We start from the raw sequence: 20,525 nt of genomic DNA, 5'->3' as shown, positions 1-20,525 counted from the left end.
ATGAAAACCTTGTGTATATTCTTTTTGTCACTATTCTGTCGTTCAGTTTCAATTGTACGACCTGGTAAGTAAGAAGTATCAGTTACTATTTATTTGCAATCAAATTTGTAACGCGACGGTTACATTTACTGTATTGATGTAGCGTCGTGTTTAATTCAAAGATAAATTTTGACCCATCGTTTCCAACTTATTTTAGGATGATGTACAGTATTTCCTTTTATTGTTGTATCTTTTACAGGCAAACACGAATTAAATGCTTTTAGGATTGTTAGTACTAGTTGAATATTTTTTGCAGGTTCTTCACCAACAATTTGCTCCAGCAGAGATCTGAGTCGCATCGAGTTTGGCAGATTTTGTCGGAAACCGTGTTCAAGCGATTCAGATTGCAGAGGGCGCCTGAAGCGGTGCCGATGTGACGATGTTTGTGGCATGTCGTGTTTCAACCCAAGTAAGTTCATGGTAATGGAATTAAAACATAGATTGCCAGGTAATATCTGTAAACACGAGCAGAAGAAGTCGGGATTTTTACTTTTGTGTCGGTTTTGAGACACCTTCGTTTCACGAAATTAAGTTACGCAAAAAATGATTGTGAAATATGTTTGAGTAAAAGGTATGTGAAAGGTTTTGATTCTAATTTTGTCATAGGTTGGTTAATATAATTGCACAAAGTTAAGTTTATCGCACAAAATTAAATTGCTGTTGTGAATGGTTTCTAATTTTATGCATTGTTCTTGCCCTTATTATTTGATTGTTAAATATATTTTTTACCTTGAATTTATTTAGTCGTGAGATACGTCAACATTTATTGCCCATTTAGCCTGCAAAAACTCCACAACGGTATTTATAAACGCCACAGTTGAAATCGTAAAGTATTTGTTCACTGATATCAATTTAATGACCTTCAAAAATCTTGTTTATGAATATGATCAAAGAGTTTGTCCACAACATGAAAAAAACAAACAATGTCTTTACTGATGTTTTCTGCTGAGCTTATTATCGCGTTTTGCGTCAACAGATGCGGAGTGTGCCAGATTACCAGTAATTTTGTTTGGAAGAGTCATTTATCGTTCACGAAACACAAGATACAGATCTCAGGCTGAATATCGTTGCCATCCAGGCTGGGTGTTAAGGGGAAACGCTGTCCGTTCATGTCGTAGTGACAAGAAATGGTCGGGGACAGCAGCACGGTGTTTAAGTGAGTTCTTTCGTCGCTTCAGATTTCTTTAAATCGTCTTGACTTGGTAAATTCATATGTTTCATTTTTTCCGTTCAAAACCACTTGGTTTGCAGCGATAAACTTCGATATTTATATGTTTGTGACAGTTTTACGATGCAGTGAACCTGTAGCACCTGATTATGGTTTTGTCGTATCCGAGGGAATTGATTTCACCTACAGGTCTCGGATTGAGTTTGCCTGTGACATAGGTTATGAGAACATTGGAAGCACTTGGGCAGTTTGCAATGAAAACGCTACTTGGGAAGGAATGGCGAATTGCACAGGTGAGCGAATTTACTTTAGAGCAAGAAGTATGCTATTGTTATAGATTTAAGTTTTTCAACCATATAAAGCTGGTTTACTGTAAGCAAGCCTTTATATTCCACTAAAAATCCTAACATCAAACAGCAAATAAAATCTTATAAATTTTCTGAGTATAAGTTTAACGAATTTTTTTGAAATAACCGAATGACAAAAGTTAAAATATTCCAATTCAGTTTGCGAAAGTTGCAGATTGCCTTCTCAACGCATGCGCATTATTCACGGTTTTATGAAACGGCATTAAGCAAATTTGTTTTGACAGTCTAATATTTTTATGTAGGTATAAAACTGAAGTGTGGACAAACTGTAAACCGCATAAGCACTTCACCTCCCCGATCCGTTGGTCGAGTTGTCGAAGGAATTGATGCAGACAGGTCTTGGCCATGGCAAGCTTTAATTATGGTTAACAATGGAAAAGTATATAACGTAAGCAACGGTACAGTTTTATTAGACCCCAAAACAAAATCTTAAACAAACAGCTTGACAGAAAACGATTTTACTTTTATTCCTCGGTCTTGATGGCTAACTTGGTCGACTTTTTGTGATTGTTTAGAGCTTCGCGAGTAGTTTTGCTGGTGGAAGTCTGATTAATCAACATTGGGTTCTTACAGCAGCACATATATTTGATCGTTACTCCAACATTGAGAATTGGACAAAACGCTTCGTAGTGGCCGTAGGTAATAAAAGATAAAAAAATGCCAGGGATTTGCATCCTATGTTACATGAAACAACAAACTTCTCATCTATTTTGAAAGGGATTTTCAGAAGACCTGACAATACAAGAAGTAAAATCGACTCGAATGTTATTGTGTTTCAACCGAGAAATATTGTTGTACATGACAGATTCGATCGATCTGATCGACATGGCAGAAGCAATTATGATTACGATGTTGCACTGGTAAGATTAAAAGTTTGTGAAGTATTAAACGACCACAAATTATCTCAAATCGAGCAGGGTACTATTGGACCTAGGCCAACATCATTTTGCAAATCAAAATCAGTGTTAGTTTCGAATCGATGCAGTGACCTTCAAAAAATATTTGCAGGGGGATTCCAGCCGTGTGAGTTAACAAGGCATTTCCCCTTTCTAGGCACAAAAGAAAAAGAGAAGTATCATTCTACAATATGGCTGTTATCATTTTTTCAGATTCGCGTGGGCATAGAGCTTCGTACCATCAAAGAAAATGGAGAGTGGATTTGGACCGACAGTGCACCTGAGTTTAATGGGACAATTCCACTCTCAACCTATGTGAACCCTATATGTCTTCCCTGCAGTAACTCATGTATTTCGATAGAAAACTACTTGTTCCAAAATGGAAGCAGACTAATAAACGAGAATGACTCCGAAGGTGTAAAATGTTTCAAGAAAGGTAACTTCCAGTCAAGCATCATATTGGCTAAACTATTGTGTGATTAACTATACTTCTTATAAATGATGTCCGGGCTACATGGAAAGATTTGATGTGACTTTCAACGAAACATGCATTAAAGTGAAATACTGATTAATGTCTTATTGCAGTTGAATACTATTGAACTGTGAAGCTAATAAAATTCGATGCGAGACAATTAGGATAAAAATAACCCAACAACGCGGTACAAGACTATTTTGCTTTTAGGAAAGTGGCTTGCGAATCATTACACTAAAGATCGAGCACCGATGTTCGTCACAGGTTTCTATTATACGGATTTGACACGCAGAGTAATGCCATTCGAACTTCAACAAACAACTGAACAAATTCAACCTGACACAATGTAAGGCAAAATGCTATTCGATCTGACTCTTCATATAGAGTAGTGTTTAGTCTTAATCTAGAATAGTCTTTTTCATCTTCAGATGTAAAATTGCTGTCAACAAAATAGCAGATGAAACTTTACTGGATGTAAGGTATACGGACCGTATGATTTGTGCTCGACCTGAAACGAGTAAAGTATCGGATGTTTGTTCGGGTAGCAGCGGTGGACCTTTGATGCGAAAGGTATGTTAGCAAAAGAAAATGCAGACATCACGCTGAAATCTATAAAAAAAAAACGCTATCAGTTTAACAGTGGTACAACGATATTTTGTACAATACTTAATAACTTAATACCAATTCTGACACAGCGCAATAACCTGCCTCACTTGAAGTAAAGTTTGAATTTAGAATGTTTTGGCTATTTGCCTAAATCGTAGTTATAAAGCTAGGATTTATAAAAATAAAGCTTTTTTGAATATTTTAATTGTCTGAGCTGGCGGGAAAAGATAGGGAAAAAAATGTCGCAGAGCTGTTTTTAAATCTCAAATGTTGCATATCTGTTGTTGAATTTTATATGTTGCAGAGGTGTCTGTAATTTAGTAAACAAGGAGAAAACAATGAATTGTGTACAATAAGTAAAAAGTTAATTAAAAAAATAATACCTAGTTGTTTAAATAATTAATTGTTTGGTAGCATAACCTATCTTAATCTAGTAGGCCTAATGTGCCGTGGTCAAATCTGCCATGCAACAATCTTTCTGAGTAGACTTTGGAAACAATGTTAAAAAAATTCTATTGGCAGTACGAAATCCCAAACACTTCAGATTCGTGTTGGATTCAAGTTGGAATCGTCAGTTTTGGATACGGATGTGGTAAAGTAGACAGAACTACAGGTTTCCGCTATCCAGGATTTTATACCGATGTTTCCAAAGTTCAGAGTTGGATTGATATAACCATTGGTAAATACGACTATTGCAATTATCCATAATTCTAAACTATGAAATCAGTTTTTCTAGTAACTAGTTTGACAAAGAAATCATGATTTTAACTGATGCCTCATAATTCCAAAGCAAGCGTTTCAATACAGTTTAACAACTAGAATCTTTCAACGTGATAAGTTATATTACAAAATGTTTCATTTTTTTGCCTAAAACGATAGAGCTCTTAAAACGCCTTTCTCATTTAGCTCTCAGCTTCACTTGCTAGCAAACTCGTATGTCCAATTTTGTTGGGTTTAAATTGATTCTGTAAAGTAAAACTTTTTGAACAGTTGTCCGAAAAGTGTTAAATATTTTTCTACTCGGAACACTAAAAGTATATTTTGATTTTTCTGCATTACATATTTAACTGATATGATGCACTGAATTATTTTTGTAACATCGAAAATATTTATTTGTTAATTGCAAAGAGTTATAAAAATGTTCTATTGACTTTTTGCGATGGACGTTAATTCAATATAAAATCAGAGTCTTTAAATCGAATTACAACTTTACCGCAGTTTTACCTTTCAAAAACCATACGTTTCGTCAAACGATTGGCCGCATAACATTTAAGATTGTATATACGTCTTTCATGCAGGTGAAATCAAGTGTCCGGGTTTTGTAGTTGAGAACGGTCGCCTAGTTCCACAACGAAGTGTCTACGCCATTGGCTCAACTGTTAACATCGAGTGCAATGCTGGTTATCTACTAAATGGGACGAGTTCTCAAACCTGCTCAGAGGATGGTCCTTGGGTTAACGGTCAGCCAAGATGCATAGGTATGTTGAAATTTGTCTTTAGAATAATGGACATCAATGTGGGCTGGGTCATTGGCGTATCTAGGATCGTTTTTTTGGGGGGTGAGGGGGGGGACAACAATAATTTGAAATATATTGTGCTACCTTGAGGCTGCAAATGCGCTGTCTGGCAGTAGACCGTATAGACCTCTCTGTTAGCACCTGTTGTGCTCACTAAACTCGCAGTATTAACTAAATGCCGGTTAGCCTAAGACCCCGTGAAGCTCTTACTGTTGCTGTACACTGTAAACAAATTTGGGTAAAAAAAACCAAAAAAGTTTGGTATCTTGGGGGGGGGGGGGGGGGGGGGACACCAAAATAGTTTTTGGGTAGTTTTAAGCCAAAACTGGTTGGGTTGAATACAGTTCTACCCTATTAAATTACCCAATATTGTTTGGGTATAAATTAAATTTACCTGCTTTTTCTGGGTTATTATTTTTGGTTTAAACTCACCATCCCCAAAATTAAATGTACGTGTTTTACCCAAAAATTGTACATATTAAACGTTTACATATTAAATCAAGTTTAGGAACAGTGAAGCTTTCCTTCTGTTTCCGGGTAGTTTTATTTTTAAGCTTAGTTCCGAAGTTTTCGTGCAGTCACTTTTTGCCCCACTTTTCCTAACAAATGTTTTTTTTTACGTGTAAGTTTTGCGATGCAATGAACCAGTGGCACCAGATCATGGTTCCGTCAACCACCAAGGAATGGATTTCATCTACAGATCTCGTGTTGAGTTTAATTGCAACCAAGGTTATGAGAACATTGGAAGCAATTCAGCGGTTTGCAACGAAAACGCTACATGGCAAGGAACGGCGAATTGCATCGGTGAACAAAAAATTACTTAAGTAATTTATGTATGCTACGAGATTATAATACAACTTTTGAAGTACACTTAACTACCGTTTGCTAACGTAGTCCTGCCTAATGGTTGATAAGGTGTACGACAATCCACCAAAATTTCCTCCCGATTTCGAACTCAAGACAATAGTTGTTACGCACAAACGTTTAAGCCAAAGGTGTCCAAAAATGCGGCCCGTGGGTGCATTTCACGTGGCCCGCGGCTGTTGTTTCAAACTGTATTGCCTATGGCCTGCCAGAGTTTGGATTAATTTTTTTTGTTGTGACGACTTGTTACGCAAAAGTTTCTATAAAACTTTATTAACCCGTAAAAAGGAATCATACATGTTGCTGACACAATAAAATCCCAAAATTTCCGTAAATTCCTATACATTTGTGTTCTTGTTCTACGGTAAAAAGAAACTTCGCTAAAAGAACTTTAGATCGCCGGCCCGAGGGCGTCACCTGATAAAAATTGTCCCCATTGATAAAGTTTGGATAGCAATGATATAGGCTCTAAAAGTTGGCCACGGCTGAACAAATTCTGTATAAAAAACAAATATATTTAGATTAGCTGTAGATAAATATACCACACATGTTTGCTGACGAACAAGCTTATAACCGTGGTAAAAAAAAGCTTCAAAATCCGTTTAATCACAGAGTCATTTTTGTTTGTCTTAACATTACGAAACAAAATGGCACAAAACTACGTACGCTTGCAGGCAATCCATTAAACATACTCAAAATGTAGCAGTTTTTAGTATTAAATAAAATACGGATTGTTTTGCCACATGTGGTGTAACTGAACAATTTCTTTCCACGATTAGTTCAAAGTCACAACGCTTTTAAATTGAAAATTAGAAGTTTAATTGTTGCTGTAGACTTTGAACGGCCGATCTGCAAGGCTTAGCCTCGGGGTTGGTAGCACACAAATCACGCATCCGAATCCCATGTAATAATCCACAGCTACAACACCAACAACCACAACGTCGTACACGATCAAGAAAGAACAGAAAAAGGAATAAAAACGGATTTCTAAACAAGAAAAACGAAACACATTGACATTTGTCAAAGCACAAAAAATGCCGTTATGACCAACTCACCAACTATTTTCAGACGCAGGTCAACAGGTACTGCACAATTAGCAACAGTTGCAAGACGATGAAACAGTCGCTGCGAGCACTATATGAAAATACAGCATGTCATGAGCCACACGTAAAACATTAATTAATTTAGGAAACAAGTCAAAATATAAACACTCGCCGACAGTCACAAACAACGTTTACTTGAAGAATGATAAGTTACTTGTCACAAACATCAATTTAGCCTTATTCATCACTAAAATTGCAAAACAAAGGAATCTACCTACCCGGGTAAGTACGTTTCACACACAAACAAACATCCAACGTTGAACGAAATTCAATGAACAAAACAGCGCACCACACTAAGCTTTGCTTTCAGCGGCAACAATCAAGTAAAGTTTTGCAATCGGTCATTTGAAACGATTATATCGCGTCTTTATCGGGAAATGTCCCCAACGCAACCCACCAACCACTTGGGACGTGGCTGCGAACATCTACAATGAGAACTACATCGTTGATATGGAAATCTCTCAACTTCTGGTACCAATTCTGCCTGGAAATGATGTTCGGAAGATATTCACAAACAAAGCGGGTCTAAAAAATTTTCGCCAAGTACTGCACTTGCGCTCAACGGCGCCGCACGTAACAGTCCTTTTTGTCGAACAAGCCAGGAGGCAAATTTAAGTGGCATCTCATGAGCAAGAGATGATTGGATGTTCTCGGCTCATCATCTCTGGCATCAAAAGTGACTGGAACAAGTAAACGCAAGTCGAGGATTGACTCAACCCCAACAAAGTCGTAGACAATGTTTCGTAGTAAACAACTTGCTGTGTCACCAATGATGTCCAAATTGTCTGAATGGAAAGCACCATTTGCACAGACCTCAGCGATTCTATTAAAATTCGTTCTGCACCAACAAAAGTCGTTCCAGTATCGGTATAAATATTTACAGGATTTCCACGCCGCACAATAAAGCGACAAAACGCGTCGGTAAACGAGTCTGCAGAGAAGCTGTGGGCGACTTCGATATAGACAGCTGGGTTTGATAGGCAGGTAAACACTGCTCCAAACCGTTTCACGACGCTCCGTCCCATCTGCTTAACTGGAAAGGGATTGTAAAAATCCATCCCTACGTCTGAAAACGGGGGCTTATCTGGGTGATATCTCGCTGAGAGAAGGTTTGCCATCCTCTGTACTCCAGCATGAGCATTTAGTCTTTTGCAGAACAGACTATTTCCAATCACTCAGCGTACGGTTACTCTATCTTGTATACAAAACCTTTGGCGCGAAGATTTCCAAGTGTCGCCCATCCTAGAATGTCCGACAATACGATGATGTCTCTTGATAACCAAGTCAGTGAAACGGCATGAATGAGGTAGCAGAATCGGATTTTTGGTATCGTACGGACTGACAGCCTTTTCTTATCGACCACCAAACCGAAGCATGCGATCGATAACAATTGGATTCCGTTTGAACATATGAAGTTTCGCTGCACATATTTGATCAACTCCAGTTTGGCAGCATTTAATCCTTTAACCGATAATATTCCACGGTACTCCACCACAGATTTGTCACGCCGAACACGCGACAGTAAAAGTTTCTCGTATCCAAGCAGCCAGGCGATACTTTTTTTCCAAATGATGCAACGAAGAGTGCCGATGGATGATCTTCTCAACAATCGACTGCTTCCATACAACCAATTGCATGGAGACTTTTGGCCTTTTTTACAGGACTGAACTCAGCTGGTACGTCTGATAATACAAAAGGGCCAGTGATTCTCAGACTCCAACAAAAACTGCGGGCTTTTTAACCAGCGGCTAGACGTCGCTGAAACCTCCGACTTCAACCTACGCGACCCCTCATTTGCCGGATTGAGCTTTGAAAGTCTCCAGCTTTAAGGATCGCTTTGCCTTACAATCTTGGCAATCCGGTTGGCAACGAACGTAGGAAACCTTTTCTTCGAGTTCGTGATGCTCTGTAGAACGGCAGTGAGGTCTGTCCAGAATACAGACCGACACACTGCTAAGCCAAGCTCTCGTCGCATCATTTTCTCTAGCTTTACAGATAAAAATGCCGCTGTTAATTCCAGTCTAGGAATTAACATTGTTTTTCAGCCGCGCTTGTCGACACTTGCCAACAAGAAACACGCAATAAACACTCGAACCAACGTCGACCATCCTCAGATAAAACACGGCTCCGTAGGCCACGAAAGGGAGGATCTGCAAAGTGGTGTAACTCCCAACTTTAGACATCGCCGAAATCTTTGGGCGTAAAACAACGAGGAAGAAAGAGGTCATGAAAGTTCGGTAAACGCCAAAGCCATTCTCTCCAAGCCATTTCTCTCCACTGTGTTGCTTCCGATTCTGTTAACAGTTGTCTTAGACTTCACGAAAGGCATCTGAAGCACAATCTCTTACGACTAACAAATTCCACACGTTCGAAGTACGTTTTACGTTTGAACCCATAGCACTTGGGCAAATCCTGAGCCTTACAACAGAACAGACATCTAGCGAAAATTGTCGCCATCTATGGACAAGGATCCGTGTCGCGCTAAGATCCCATAATCCTACTTTCGAAGGGGGAGTTCTCCACCTCAGCGCATTCCGAAACAAACTGAAGAAAGTGGCTGGACCCGGCTCCAGGCGATGAAAAACCTACACTGATCGCTCTATCCATCTTTCTTGCAAACGTTAGGGCAACTTGGCAATGAGCTGCAGCATGGTGTCAAGGGAGTTAAGATCGGCATATTTATAAATATCCTCCAGTGTAATGAGACATTTTTTCAGCAGATCTGCAAACTGCTCCAGTCGTTCCAGGTGATCTCCTTTCAAGCGAGGACTCTTCTTCAAATGCCGCTCACAGGCATTTGCTATAAAGTGCAGCTGTCCGTACTCATAAAAGAGCCCTTGAAGTGCCTGTCGGTAAATCTCGACTGGCCTTTCTATGTCGTCGTCACAATGTTGCAGCAGATAAAGCGAGCGCAAATTGTCAGAGTGAACTTTAGTGGCAACGTGAAGTTGTGAATGAACGTCACTTTTTTATCGGATCACCATTAAATGAAATTATCTTCGGACGCGGTTCCCTGTTTTGAAAGTTATATTGCGGAGTGGCATAAATAGGAGGCTGGTGACTTACTTTAATGAGCTCCTGCCAATCACAACGCGGTGTAGATCTTTGACATTTGGTGACCGTGTGCACAAAAGGCCTCTCTGTAGTTGGCGGATACAAGTAACTGGCTCAAATTTACCTTCCCATTAGCGAGCATCGATTTCGGCTAATTCGGCTTCACGTTGTTCCAGGCGAATTTCAGCGTCGGCTGCCAACTGTCGCTCCGTCTCGCGCAAGTTCTATTCTTCACGCAATTTTTTCCTATCTCACGCAACTTATGTTCTTCATCACGCAACTTCCTTCGTCCCCATTTCTCCTCTTGTCCCTCTTTGGCCTGACGAAGGTTTGTGCGAGTCATCGCAAACTTAATTCGTGCTGCTGTTCTGCGGATGCTGGAACTCGTACGCGCAGAAGTAGGGCAACTAGAAGTGCATTTTTTACCGACTATTTTGAACCAACTTGTGGCGTAGGGTACGTAGCAGACTGGGCTTTTCGACCCATTTAGCAATCCTGCTTTCACACTCCGCCCTTTATTCGGCGCATAGCTGTAACAAATCACCATTATGATCTTTATTTTCAGATAAATTGAAAGTTACATGCTCAAAAAGTCGGTATCTTTCATTTGTAATTGGCATCGATGAATGTACAGAAGCCATGTTGTTGGGACTGACAATTAAACGTTCCTTTCGGGTGCATTAAAACGTTTTGAATAGCTGTTCACCCTTACTCCCTTCAATCGTATCGGAAAGCATTTTTCTTTACCGAGAAACAGTTTCTTTCCAACGAGCAAAGTGAAAAGCTTCCTTTAATCGGCGCCAGTTAAAACTATTTCCAACAAGCAACAGTTGAAACTTTATTTTCAACGAGCAACAGTTTTAACTTCTTTATATAGACTCCAAACGGTTAAACTGCAAGGCTGAGCCGCACAAAGCGGTAAGGATGGGACGATACCAGATTTTGAAACGAGTACTGATACCGAATACCACGTGTATATATACCTTCGATATCGATTACGAGTAGACAAAAGAAAGTAAAATGTTTACAAAATGTATGTCATTGGAAACACAATACACGGACTTAAAAAGTGATTTTGTCATAAACATTACTGCCAAGGTACTGGTGTATATAGAATACATCGTTCAGACGTTTCGACAGTCTCTGCTGTCATCATCAGTGCTGGTTGTCAATCAAGCTGCAGAACAACTATTGCTGCAGTGGAGAAAGGATTTTGGCAGCAACCAGCGCACATTAAAACAATCATTCAAGGCAAACTCGCAAACTGCCTTCGCACACACAGAATGGGTCAAAGCAACCTCAGTAACACCGAGCACCAAGCGATCCGAAGTTTAAGAAATCTCGATCTTACCCGCAAACAAAGGTCATCATAAACTGCCCAGATAACGACAAGAAAATGTCAGACTTATTTCTGGATACTTCGACTGAGAAGCGTTTAAAGCGTGATCCAACACGTAAGTCGGAACGCATCCTCAATAAGTTTGTGGGGAAATTGCACACAGAGAGACGATTCATTTCTGAAGCCACATTCCATCAACTGCATAGCACGGACGACTCCGCCCCGAGCACTTACGGCTTACCAAAAATCCACATGGATCCCTCTGCAACAACATGGTCTGCGTTGGATATTTTGGACGGTTTGCGGATTTGCTTGGAGCAATCCTATTTAACGTTCAGGGGAAGTTTTTACAAACAGGTTTAAGGCACAGCGATGGTTCCACGGTCTCTGTGGTTGTCGCAAACATGACAATGGAAGCGCTTGAAGAAAAAGCCTAATTAACATTTGCCAACCCACCGAGATTCTGGCGGCGATATATTGACGACATTTTTTGTGTCATTACTAAGAACCAGGTTGGGGCATTTCTATGGCAACTCAACGAGGCGCAACCAGGCATTCGGTTTACCGTGGAACTCCAATCGGTAAACTGTCTTCTATTTTTAGATGTTCAAGTTACAAGAACCGATGACGGTGTACTGTACTCGAGAGAGTACCACAAACCAACGAGTACCAGCAGGTTTCACAATTTTTGATCTCATCACCCCACATACAAAAAAGAGGTGTGGTTCGTTCCCTGAAAGGTCAGGCACGACGCTTGTGCACAAACAACAGAGGGCCAAAAACACTTCCGTACATACTGAAACTGACGGATATATTACGGCGTATGTTCCGTGACTTTGGCATAGCGGTTGGCGTCCAACCTGCTAATACTCTCCGCAAGGTACTGAGTCACCCGAAAGTTCCAATCAATATCTTTGAACAACGAAGTGTTGTAAATTCCATTCCCTGTGCCGAGTGTCCGTTAATATATATCGGGGACACTGGAAGGTCACTCAACACCCGACGAAAAAAACATCAACGGGAAGTTGCCAACAACGACGCAAAGGAGTCGGTCCTTTCCAATCACGCGGTATAACAACGGCCACCGTATTGATTTCAATGCGTCCTCTATTGTGGCCCGGGAGACTGACTACAGGAAAAGTCTGTTTTTTGAGTCATGGAATATTCACCAACGGTGCCACACAATGAACATCAAAACAGACGTGATGCTTTCAGCGTGCTACAGCCACCTGCTCAAAGATTAGGGGCCCAATCATTCGTTATCGCGGGGTGTTTTCGTTGCGTTGTGACGTGCTTGCGCTTCATTCTTTTTTTCGATCGTTTATCGTGCATTGTTTTAGTCGCATTCAGGGTTATTTACCAAGATGAAGACGACCTGTATAGGACGTCGAAACGTCCGAATAAAAATACATTTGCCAGAAGAGCTCTATAAACTTGATACTATGCCTGGCAGCAATAGCTTATTTATTGAATTGAAATGTCTGTATGGTCCCGACGTGCTATCGACCATCAGAAAGTACGTTGACATGAGACAATATTGAGGCAATAATTTTCCTTTTTTTAGAATAAAAAAAAATAAGAATAAAAATAAGAATATAATGAATATTATCTGTAATATTGTGGTAGGAATTATTAAGTAGAAATATCTACGGGGTGCTGCAGCTCTGCAGCACCGTCGCACGAGCCGCCCCTGGTTAAACTGTATTCGTTTTGGATCACAGAAACTCTTACAATTATAAACAAATTGAGTTGATTAGTATTCCAATAACGTCAAGGTACACATTTGATAAACATAAACATCTACAGTGTAGCAAACAAGTCAATATCAAAGTTAAACTGAACATCATCCAAAAAGATCAACTGCTGAACACTAACACTAGGTCAAGTTCTAAGCTGCAAAAGCTTGGCAAACTGCCACATAACACATCACTGATGCATAAATAACTCAATTCATGCATAAAATAAAAAATCACTGATGGATACAACAAGTTGAAGGGCGGACACAATTTATTGCTATAGACCACATTTTTATTTTTTGTTGGCGATTTCAAATACAATACGATTATCTTATTAGCGATTTTAAGTACAATACGATTATTAATTTGCCTTCAACAAACTTTTTGACGAGAGAAGCTGCACTGTGGCGATGTATATGCAAAATTACAGAAACATTAAGATTATTCCGTGTTTTATTTTGTAAAACCGGTTTTGCAGTGATACAGTGTACGAGTTTCAGAGTGGCCGAAGGTCGTCTGATTCCACAACAAAATGTCTACGCTACTGGTACAACCGTTTCTATCGAGTGCAACGAAGGCTTCAGACTAAACGGAATAAATTCCCGACGCTGCTCTCAGAGTGGTAATTGGGTTGGAGAAATACCGAGATGTAGAGGTATGTTAAAATTTTAAGCACAATTATAACACACAAGTATAGCAAGTGATACAGCAGCGTGTTGGGTATTGGTAATTTAACAGTGCTGTTTGGGTACAGGCTATGTATAGCTATAGACTAGCAACACATATGCGTTAGAACAGTGTTTCTCAACATTTTTTTCTGTACCGCCTCTTTTAAGTCTACATAGATAGCAACCAAATGAACAATTTCAAGTGTTATTTATCCTGATGAAGACGACCTGTATAGGACGTCGTCGAAACGTCCGAATAAAAATACATTTGTCAGAAGAGCTCTATAAACTTGATACTATGCCTTGCAGCAATAGATTTTTATTGAATTGAAAGGTCTGTATGGACCCGACAAACTTTCCCCCATCAGAAGTACGTTGATATGAGACACTCGATTGCGAGGCACATGACACACCTGCATTTCAACCACGGTTGTATCAAGGAAAATACCTAGCCGCGCTCTTTGCACTTTCAATCACCTGACAATTCTCCAGGTGGTAGGAAAATTATGAGAAAGTGTGGATTTGCGTTTGTAAAGCTACGCATTGACCAGTCTCACCTGAGAATAACACAATGCAAGGCTCGTTCTGATACAATGTTAGCTTCGCTACGTACAGCTCTGACGCAAGACCAGTTGGAGCGGCATTTTGAGACTGAAACCCACTTAAAGTCATCTTAAAAAGTCACGACTAACCTTAAAAAAATATAAGATGGCAAAATAATTATTTTACTGTACTTACTGCCGAACTTAAGAATATAGTACACCGGTTAGGCTTTGGAGCTCACTGACGCGAAGCAGACAACGCCATGAGCCCCCACGTCACGGGAGGTGCTGAGCGAGCCACAGCCCCCTGTCGTCCATTTCGCCCAGCATGTAACTGTTTCAAGTGCGCATGCGCACAACTGCAAAACGTCATGAAACGTCACCAAACTGGAGTTGCAGCTCCACCATAGATAACATATTAATGCAATATTTTTTTTAAAAAAAAGGAAACTTGTTGCATCAATATTGTTTTTAAATGCCGATCAAGGTTGAAATTATACCTTTTATATCTTGCTAAAGAATAAAAGTAAGAATATAATGAATATTACCTATCTGTAATATAGTGGTAGGAATATTAAGTAAAAGTAAAAATATCTAGGGGGGGTGCAGCTCCGCAGCCCTGCTCGCACGAGCCGCCCCTGGTTAAACTGTATTCGGTTTGGATCACAGAAGCTGTTACAATTATAAACAAATTCAGTTGATTAGTATTCCAATAAAGTCAAAGTACACATTTGATAAACATAAGCATAAACATCTACAGTGTAGCAAACAAGTCAATATGAAGGTTAAACTGAACATCATCCAAAAAGATCAACTACTGAACACTAACACTAGGTCAAGTTCTACGCTGCAACAGCTTGGCAAACTGCCACATAACACATCACTGATGCATAAATAACTCAACTCATGCATAAAATAAAAATCACTGATGCATACAACAAGTTGAAGAGTGGACACAATTTATTTCTATAGACCACATTTTTATTTTTTTATTGGCGATTTTAAATACAATACGATTATCTTATTAGTGATTTTAAGTACAATACAATCATTAATTTGCCTTCAACAAACGTTTTGACGAGAGAAGCTGCACTGTGGCGATGTATATGCAAAATTACAGAAACATTAAGATTATTCAGTATTTTATATTTTAAAACTGGTTTTGCAGTGATACAGTGTACGAGTTTCAGAGTGGCCGAAGGTCGTCTGATTCCACCACAAAATGCCTACCCTACTGGTTCAACGGTTTCTATCGAGTGCAATGAGGGCTTCAGACTAAATGGGATAAATTCCCGAAGCTGCTCTCGGAGTGGTGATTGGGTTGGAGAAATACCGACGTGCACGCGTATGTTAAATTTTGAGCACAATTATAACACTCAAGTATAGAAAGTCATACAACAGGGTGTTGGGTATTGGTAATTTGACATTGATGTTTGGGTACAGTCCATGTACAGCTAGACTAGCAACACATATGTTAGAACAGTGTTTCTCAACATTTTTCCTTTACCGCCCCTTTTAAGTCTACATAATTAACAACCAAACAAACAATTTCAAAACTTTAAATCTATGACGTACTTTAAAGACGTGCGGTTTAAAGACAAGTAAAAAGATAGTAAAGCAAAATTACTACATACATGAATTTAATTAGGCATAAAATGAAAATCACCGATGCATATAAATAAAGGCATGACAACTTAAATGAGTACACACAATTTATTCTTATATACAACATTTTTCTAAGTGAATAATTCACCTACGATTATTAATTTACTTTCAATAAACTCTTTGACAAAACTGCACCGTGGCCATTAATTTGCAGATCTACAGATTCATTAAGACTATTCAGTCTGTATTTTTTGAAACGCTTTTGCAGTGATACAGTGTACGAGTTTCAGAATGACCGAAGGTCGTCTGATTCCACAACAAAATGCCTACGCTACTGGTACAACCGTTTCTATCGAGTGCAATGAGGGCTTCAGACTAAATGGGATAAATTCCCGAAGCTGCTCTTGGAGTGGTGATTGGGTTGGAGAAATACCGAGGTGTACAGGTATGTTGAAGTTATAAGCACGGCTATATAACGCAAATATAAAAAGTCATACCACAGATTAAACTTTCCTAATGTTGGGTAGGTATTTTTGGAAAAGCAACACATATGTTTTAGAACGTGCTTAGATATGCGGTTTAAAAATATACAAAATGATTTAGTAAAGCAAAAAATCATTGTGGTTTGAAAGAACATCCTAAACACCTAGAAGCATTTTGTTGAAGAAATTGGTTGCAGTGAAGTTAAAATTGGCCTGTCCATAAAATCTAAAATTAAACCTTCCCGTTTCAGTTCGTTACTGTGATATCAACCTGAGTTGGTTAACTCTTTTTTTCCACAAAATCTATAGAAACATTAACGGTGGCATTTCTTTTAACGTAACTTAGCCTACCACAATCCACCAAGATTTCCTCCCGATTTCGCAGTCAAGATGCACAATAGTTGTTGCGACCAAACGTTTGGGCCAGGGTTGTCTAAAGTGCAGCCCGCAGCTGTGGTTTCAAATTGTGTTGCATATGACCATAGTTTTGATTAAGTTTTTGGCGACCTAACGCAAAAGCTTTCCATAAAACTATATTTTACCGTAAAAAGAAAGCATACAAGTTGCTGACACAACAAAATCCCAAAATTTCCGTAAGCACAATTAACTTAAACTCACATCGCTTTTAAATTAAAAATTAATAGTTTAATTCCAACCTTTAAATTAAAATCTTGGCTACAATGACATACCAAACAGAAGTACCACGTCAAGTAACTTTTTGCGAAGATAAACAAGTTACCTTTGTTAAATATTTTCAACTAACGGTATTTTTCAAGTCAACCTGGAATGCGATTTTAAAACCGAGCGAACACCAACATGTGGATTTACAAACCTACGCAATGGTTGGACACGGACCCCAGTGCGACAAACCAGACTTGATCGACAAGGTACTGATTTTGTGATTTTGTACATTACAGTTACATTCAAAGTTGTGTTTGTGAAAAGCCCATCAAGCAAATTTTGTCTGGTGTTGATATTTCATTTTTTATTTATAAGTTATCTATTCAGAAAATACATTTTATGGACTTCAAAAGCGACCCTTGTAAATGGCTATAAATGCTTTTCGCAACTTGGCAGACTTTAAAAACCAAACTTTTATCACAGGTTACATTGCGGTAGCCCGAGCGTACAGAGATTTTCATCCCACTCTCACATCACCACCAGTGCCTAGAAATAATGGCAAATGTTTCAAGTTCTTTTACAAGCTTGAAACTGCTGGTGCAGCGATGAACGTGCAGATTGGTGCCCAAATAAAGTAGACTGTTTCAGTTTTGTCAAGTATTTTCAAAGAATATTTATTTCGAAAGCAACAATGATTAGCTCACTAAATGGCCCAAGAGTTATGTTCAAGTGCTGGTTCATCAACCAAATTCCACACGTTATTTTTGTGTGTTGCAGAAGAGAGTATCGAACTCGACGAGCTGGATGGCAATCTGGAGAACTGAACGTGCCACAAAGTGATACGGAAGTAACTGTCTCATTTGTTGCAACTTCTGGCACTGTGCATCTTGATGACATAACTGTGCTAAATGAATCGTGCAGTAAGTAAATTAGGCTGCAGGCTCCTTGCAGCCTATTTACTAACCTTAGATAACGACATTGAATCAATAGGGACAGCATCGAAAAAAACACTAACAACCAGTAATGGAATAAGCACTAAGGAAACAAATCACTCGCTTACGGTCAAATCACCAATGTCAAAAATTGTGCACAGTTGATAATCAGCAGTGCTGTCGTGAGTTACTCACTACTGCGCTGATTTTGTACTACTCGAATACAAGCGACATGAGTGATTATTCTAAACGTTTCGACATTTTATTATCCTTGTTTTTATTTTATTTGTTTCGGGATTAGTTTTGTCACATCAATTCAGTCTTTGTTGCACAAACCCCATGAAGATTTAGTAGGCCTACGTAAAAAGCCGATTTATGCTGGCAAAATACATTTGACCTATGTTAAGAGATGGTATTTGACTTACCTCGTAATAATTATAAATTCAGGCTGTATTAACCACTCTCGCAGGCTGTTCTGTTAGATTTTGAATTTTTTTTATCCATTTCACAGTGGACATCCGTACATTTTATGCAACGAGTGTGTTATAGGTAACGAGTGTCAAGTGAGGCCGTGTTTACACGGTGGGATCTGTCGTGATGAAGTTGACAGCTTTGTGTGCTTTTGCCGCCAAGACTTTACCGGACCCACTTGTTCTGCAGGTACAAAAACTTTAAAAAAGTTTAGAATTTGGTAAAAAAAATAACGTTTTTCGTCTTCGCTACGTGTAAACAACTTAGACTCCTTTGAATAGACACACATTATGTTTATGATACACAAACAAATTACGTAAACCGTCTTTGCAGACCTAAAGTGTTCCGATTTTCCGCGTTTGATTGACAATGGCGAGGTTAGGATCACATATCCTCGTGGAAGTTATGGTTATCACCTTCCTGGGACAAGAGTCAGTTACACATGCCGAGATGGTTACAAGCTTAACAGCAAACGATATCAAACTTCAGTCATATATGCCTGTCAAATAACGAAACGATGGGATGCTAACCCAAATACCGTCTCCTGTGTCAGTAAGGCAGTTAATACACAGGATATGTTGTCCGTGAGAGACAATAAAAACTTGCCTATCAGATCATTTAAAGTGTTTACACGTTTTTTGCAGAAAAAACTTGCCCACGACTGAGAAGAATCACCAACGGACAAATGAATCCTATATTTCAAGAGGGGTTGCGCCACCCAGTGGGCACAGTTGTTTCGTTCACATGTTCATCCGGCTACAGATTGACCAACACATTACCGCTTCTTTGTCAGGATTCCGAAAGTTGGTCTGAAACCCAACCAAGTTGTCGGGGTAATATGTTTTGATCATGTCAAGTCTCGAATTACCTTGTGTGAATATGTGATCAGTTCAGATTAGATATGTTTTTAGTTGGTTATATACTTACTTGGCATGCCGAAAAATAATCGATTTATTGTCTGTAACGTAATAATAAAGCGTTCCGGTTTTCTTCAAATCAAATCCACAATATCAGTGTTAAACTGTATTCGTTTTGGATCATAGAAACTTCTACAATTATAAACAAATTCAGTTGAAGAAAATTCAGTGTGGAAAACCACTAAATCTGTCGCTATGTTTTATTTGTTTTATCAAAACAAATGCATTTCGCTATAAAAGGCATCATTAGTGTCTAAAAACAAAATAAAAAGCGGGACAAAAGCAAAAAATACAAAAAACGCACACACCCTGACCAACCACAAAAAGCCTATCCTTTGTCTTACAGGACTGCAAATGCAGACCGGGAGGTATGGCGCTGATAAAACCACGAAAAAAGGCGAGGAAAAGATAAGGGCGCAAAACGAAAAAACAAACGATTGTAGCAACAAAGCAACGAGTCAACGAACCGCAGGAAGGACCATAGCTTGAACATTTATTGTGGCGCCCGTTAAAATTAGCCATTTGTTTTCACAAACGTCCAAATTTTCAGTCCGAGGCTCCTCTACAAAAACCACATTATAGCATTGTGCAATACCTAACTTTTTTTGGAAAAGTCGGAAATGTTTATTGTGGTAGTGCTGAAGAAGGGCCGCGCGGTCACCCTCTACACTTATGTCGGACGTCCGCCAAACAGCTCGATGTGAAATCCATCGGGTCGAAAACTTATTTTTAGTTTGGCCGACATATTGTTCTTCACACGCCAAACACGTGGCAACACATATTCCGTAGTTACGACACGAAAGTTGCTGACGTAAGTGGAACAGTCTTTGTTGTGACCGCAAGTCAGTCACCGGAAAAACCATTGATTTGGATTTGCCGTGGTGACCGCACAGGGCGCATTTGCCACAAGGATAAGATCCTGTTTTATGATGTGCTGTTTCGTGCGCTAATATTTTATTATTGAAATCTCCTTTCAAGTAAAACGACCGCGACGGTTCAGGGTCATTAAAATCAGATGAAGAAAATTCAGTGTGAAAAACCACTAAATCTGTCGCTATGTTTTATTTGTTTTATCAAAACAAAATATTAGCGCACGAAACAGCACATTTTTTATTTTTTTTATTT

At 39.1% G+C, this 20,525-nt stretch overlaps 1 protein-coding gene across 1 annotated transcript; it reads left to right on the top strand.

The window, feature by feature from the left end:
• On the top strand, nt 1–19,330 carry LOC145205570 (mannan-binding lectin serine protease 1-like). The gene is made up of 14 exons (XM_080078303.1): nt 1–64; nt 296–448; nt 1,016–1,195; nt 1,324–1,500; nt 1,818–1,963; nt 2,091–2,214; nt 2,293–2,435; nt 2,685–2,907; nt 3,154–3,289; nt 3,372–3,513; nt 4,072–4,228; nt 4,848–5,027; nt 18,817–19,035; nt 19,128–19,330. Exons 1-14 carry the CDS (start codon nt 1–3, stop codon nt 19,328–19,330), a joined length of 2,247 nt encoding a protein of 748 aa, XP_079934429.1.
• Nucleotides 19,331–20,525: the final 1,195 nt, after the last annotated feature.

This window comes from Phallusia mammillata, chromosome 8 (assembly GCF_965637545.1).
Source record: "Phallusia mammillata chromosome 8, kaPhaMamm4.hap1.1, whole genome shotgun sequence".
Classification (NCBI taxonomy): domain Eukaryota; kingdom Metazoa; phylum Chordata; class Ascidiacea; order Phlebobranchia; family Ascidiidae; genus Phallusia; species Phallusia mammillata.
This window is presented reverse-complemented; position numbering and strand designations above follow the sequence as displayed.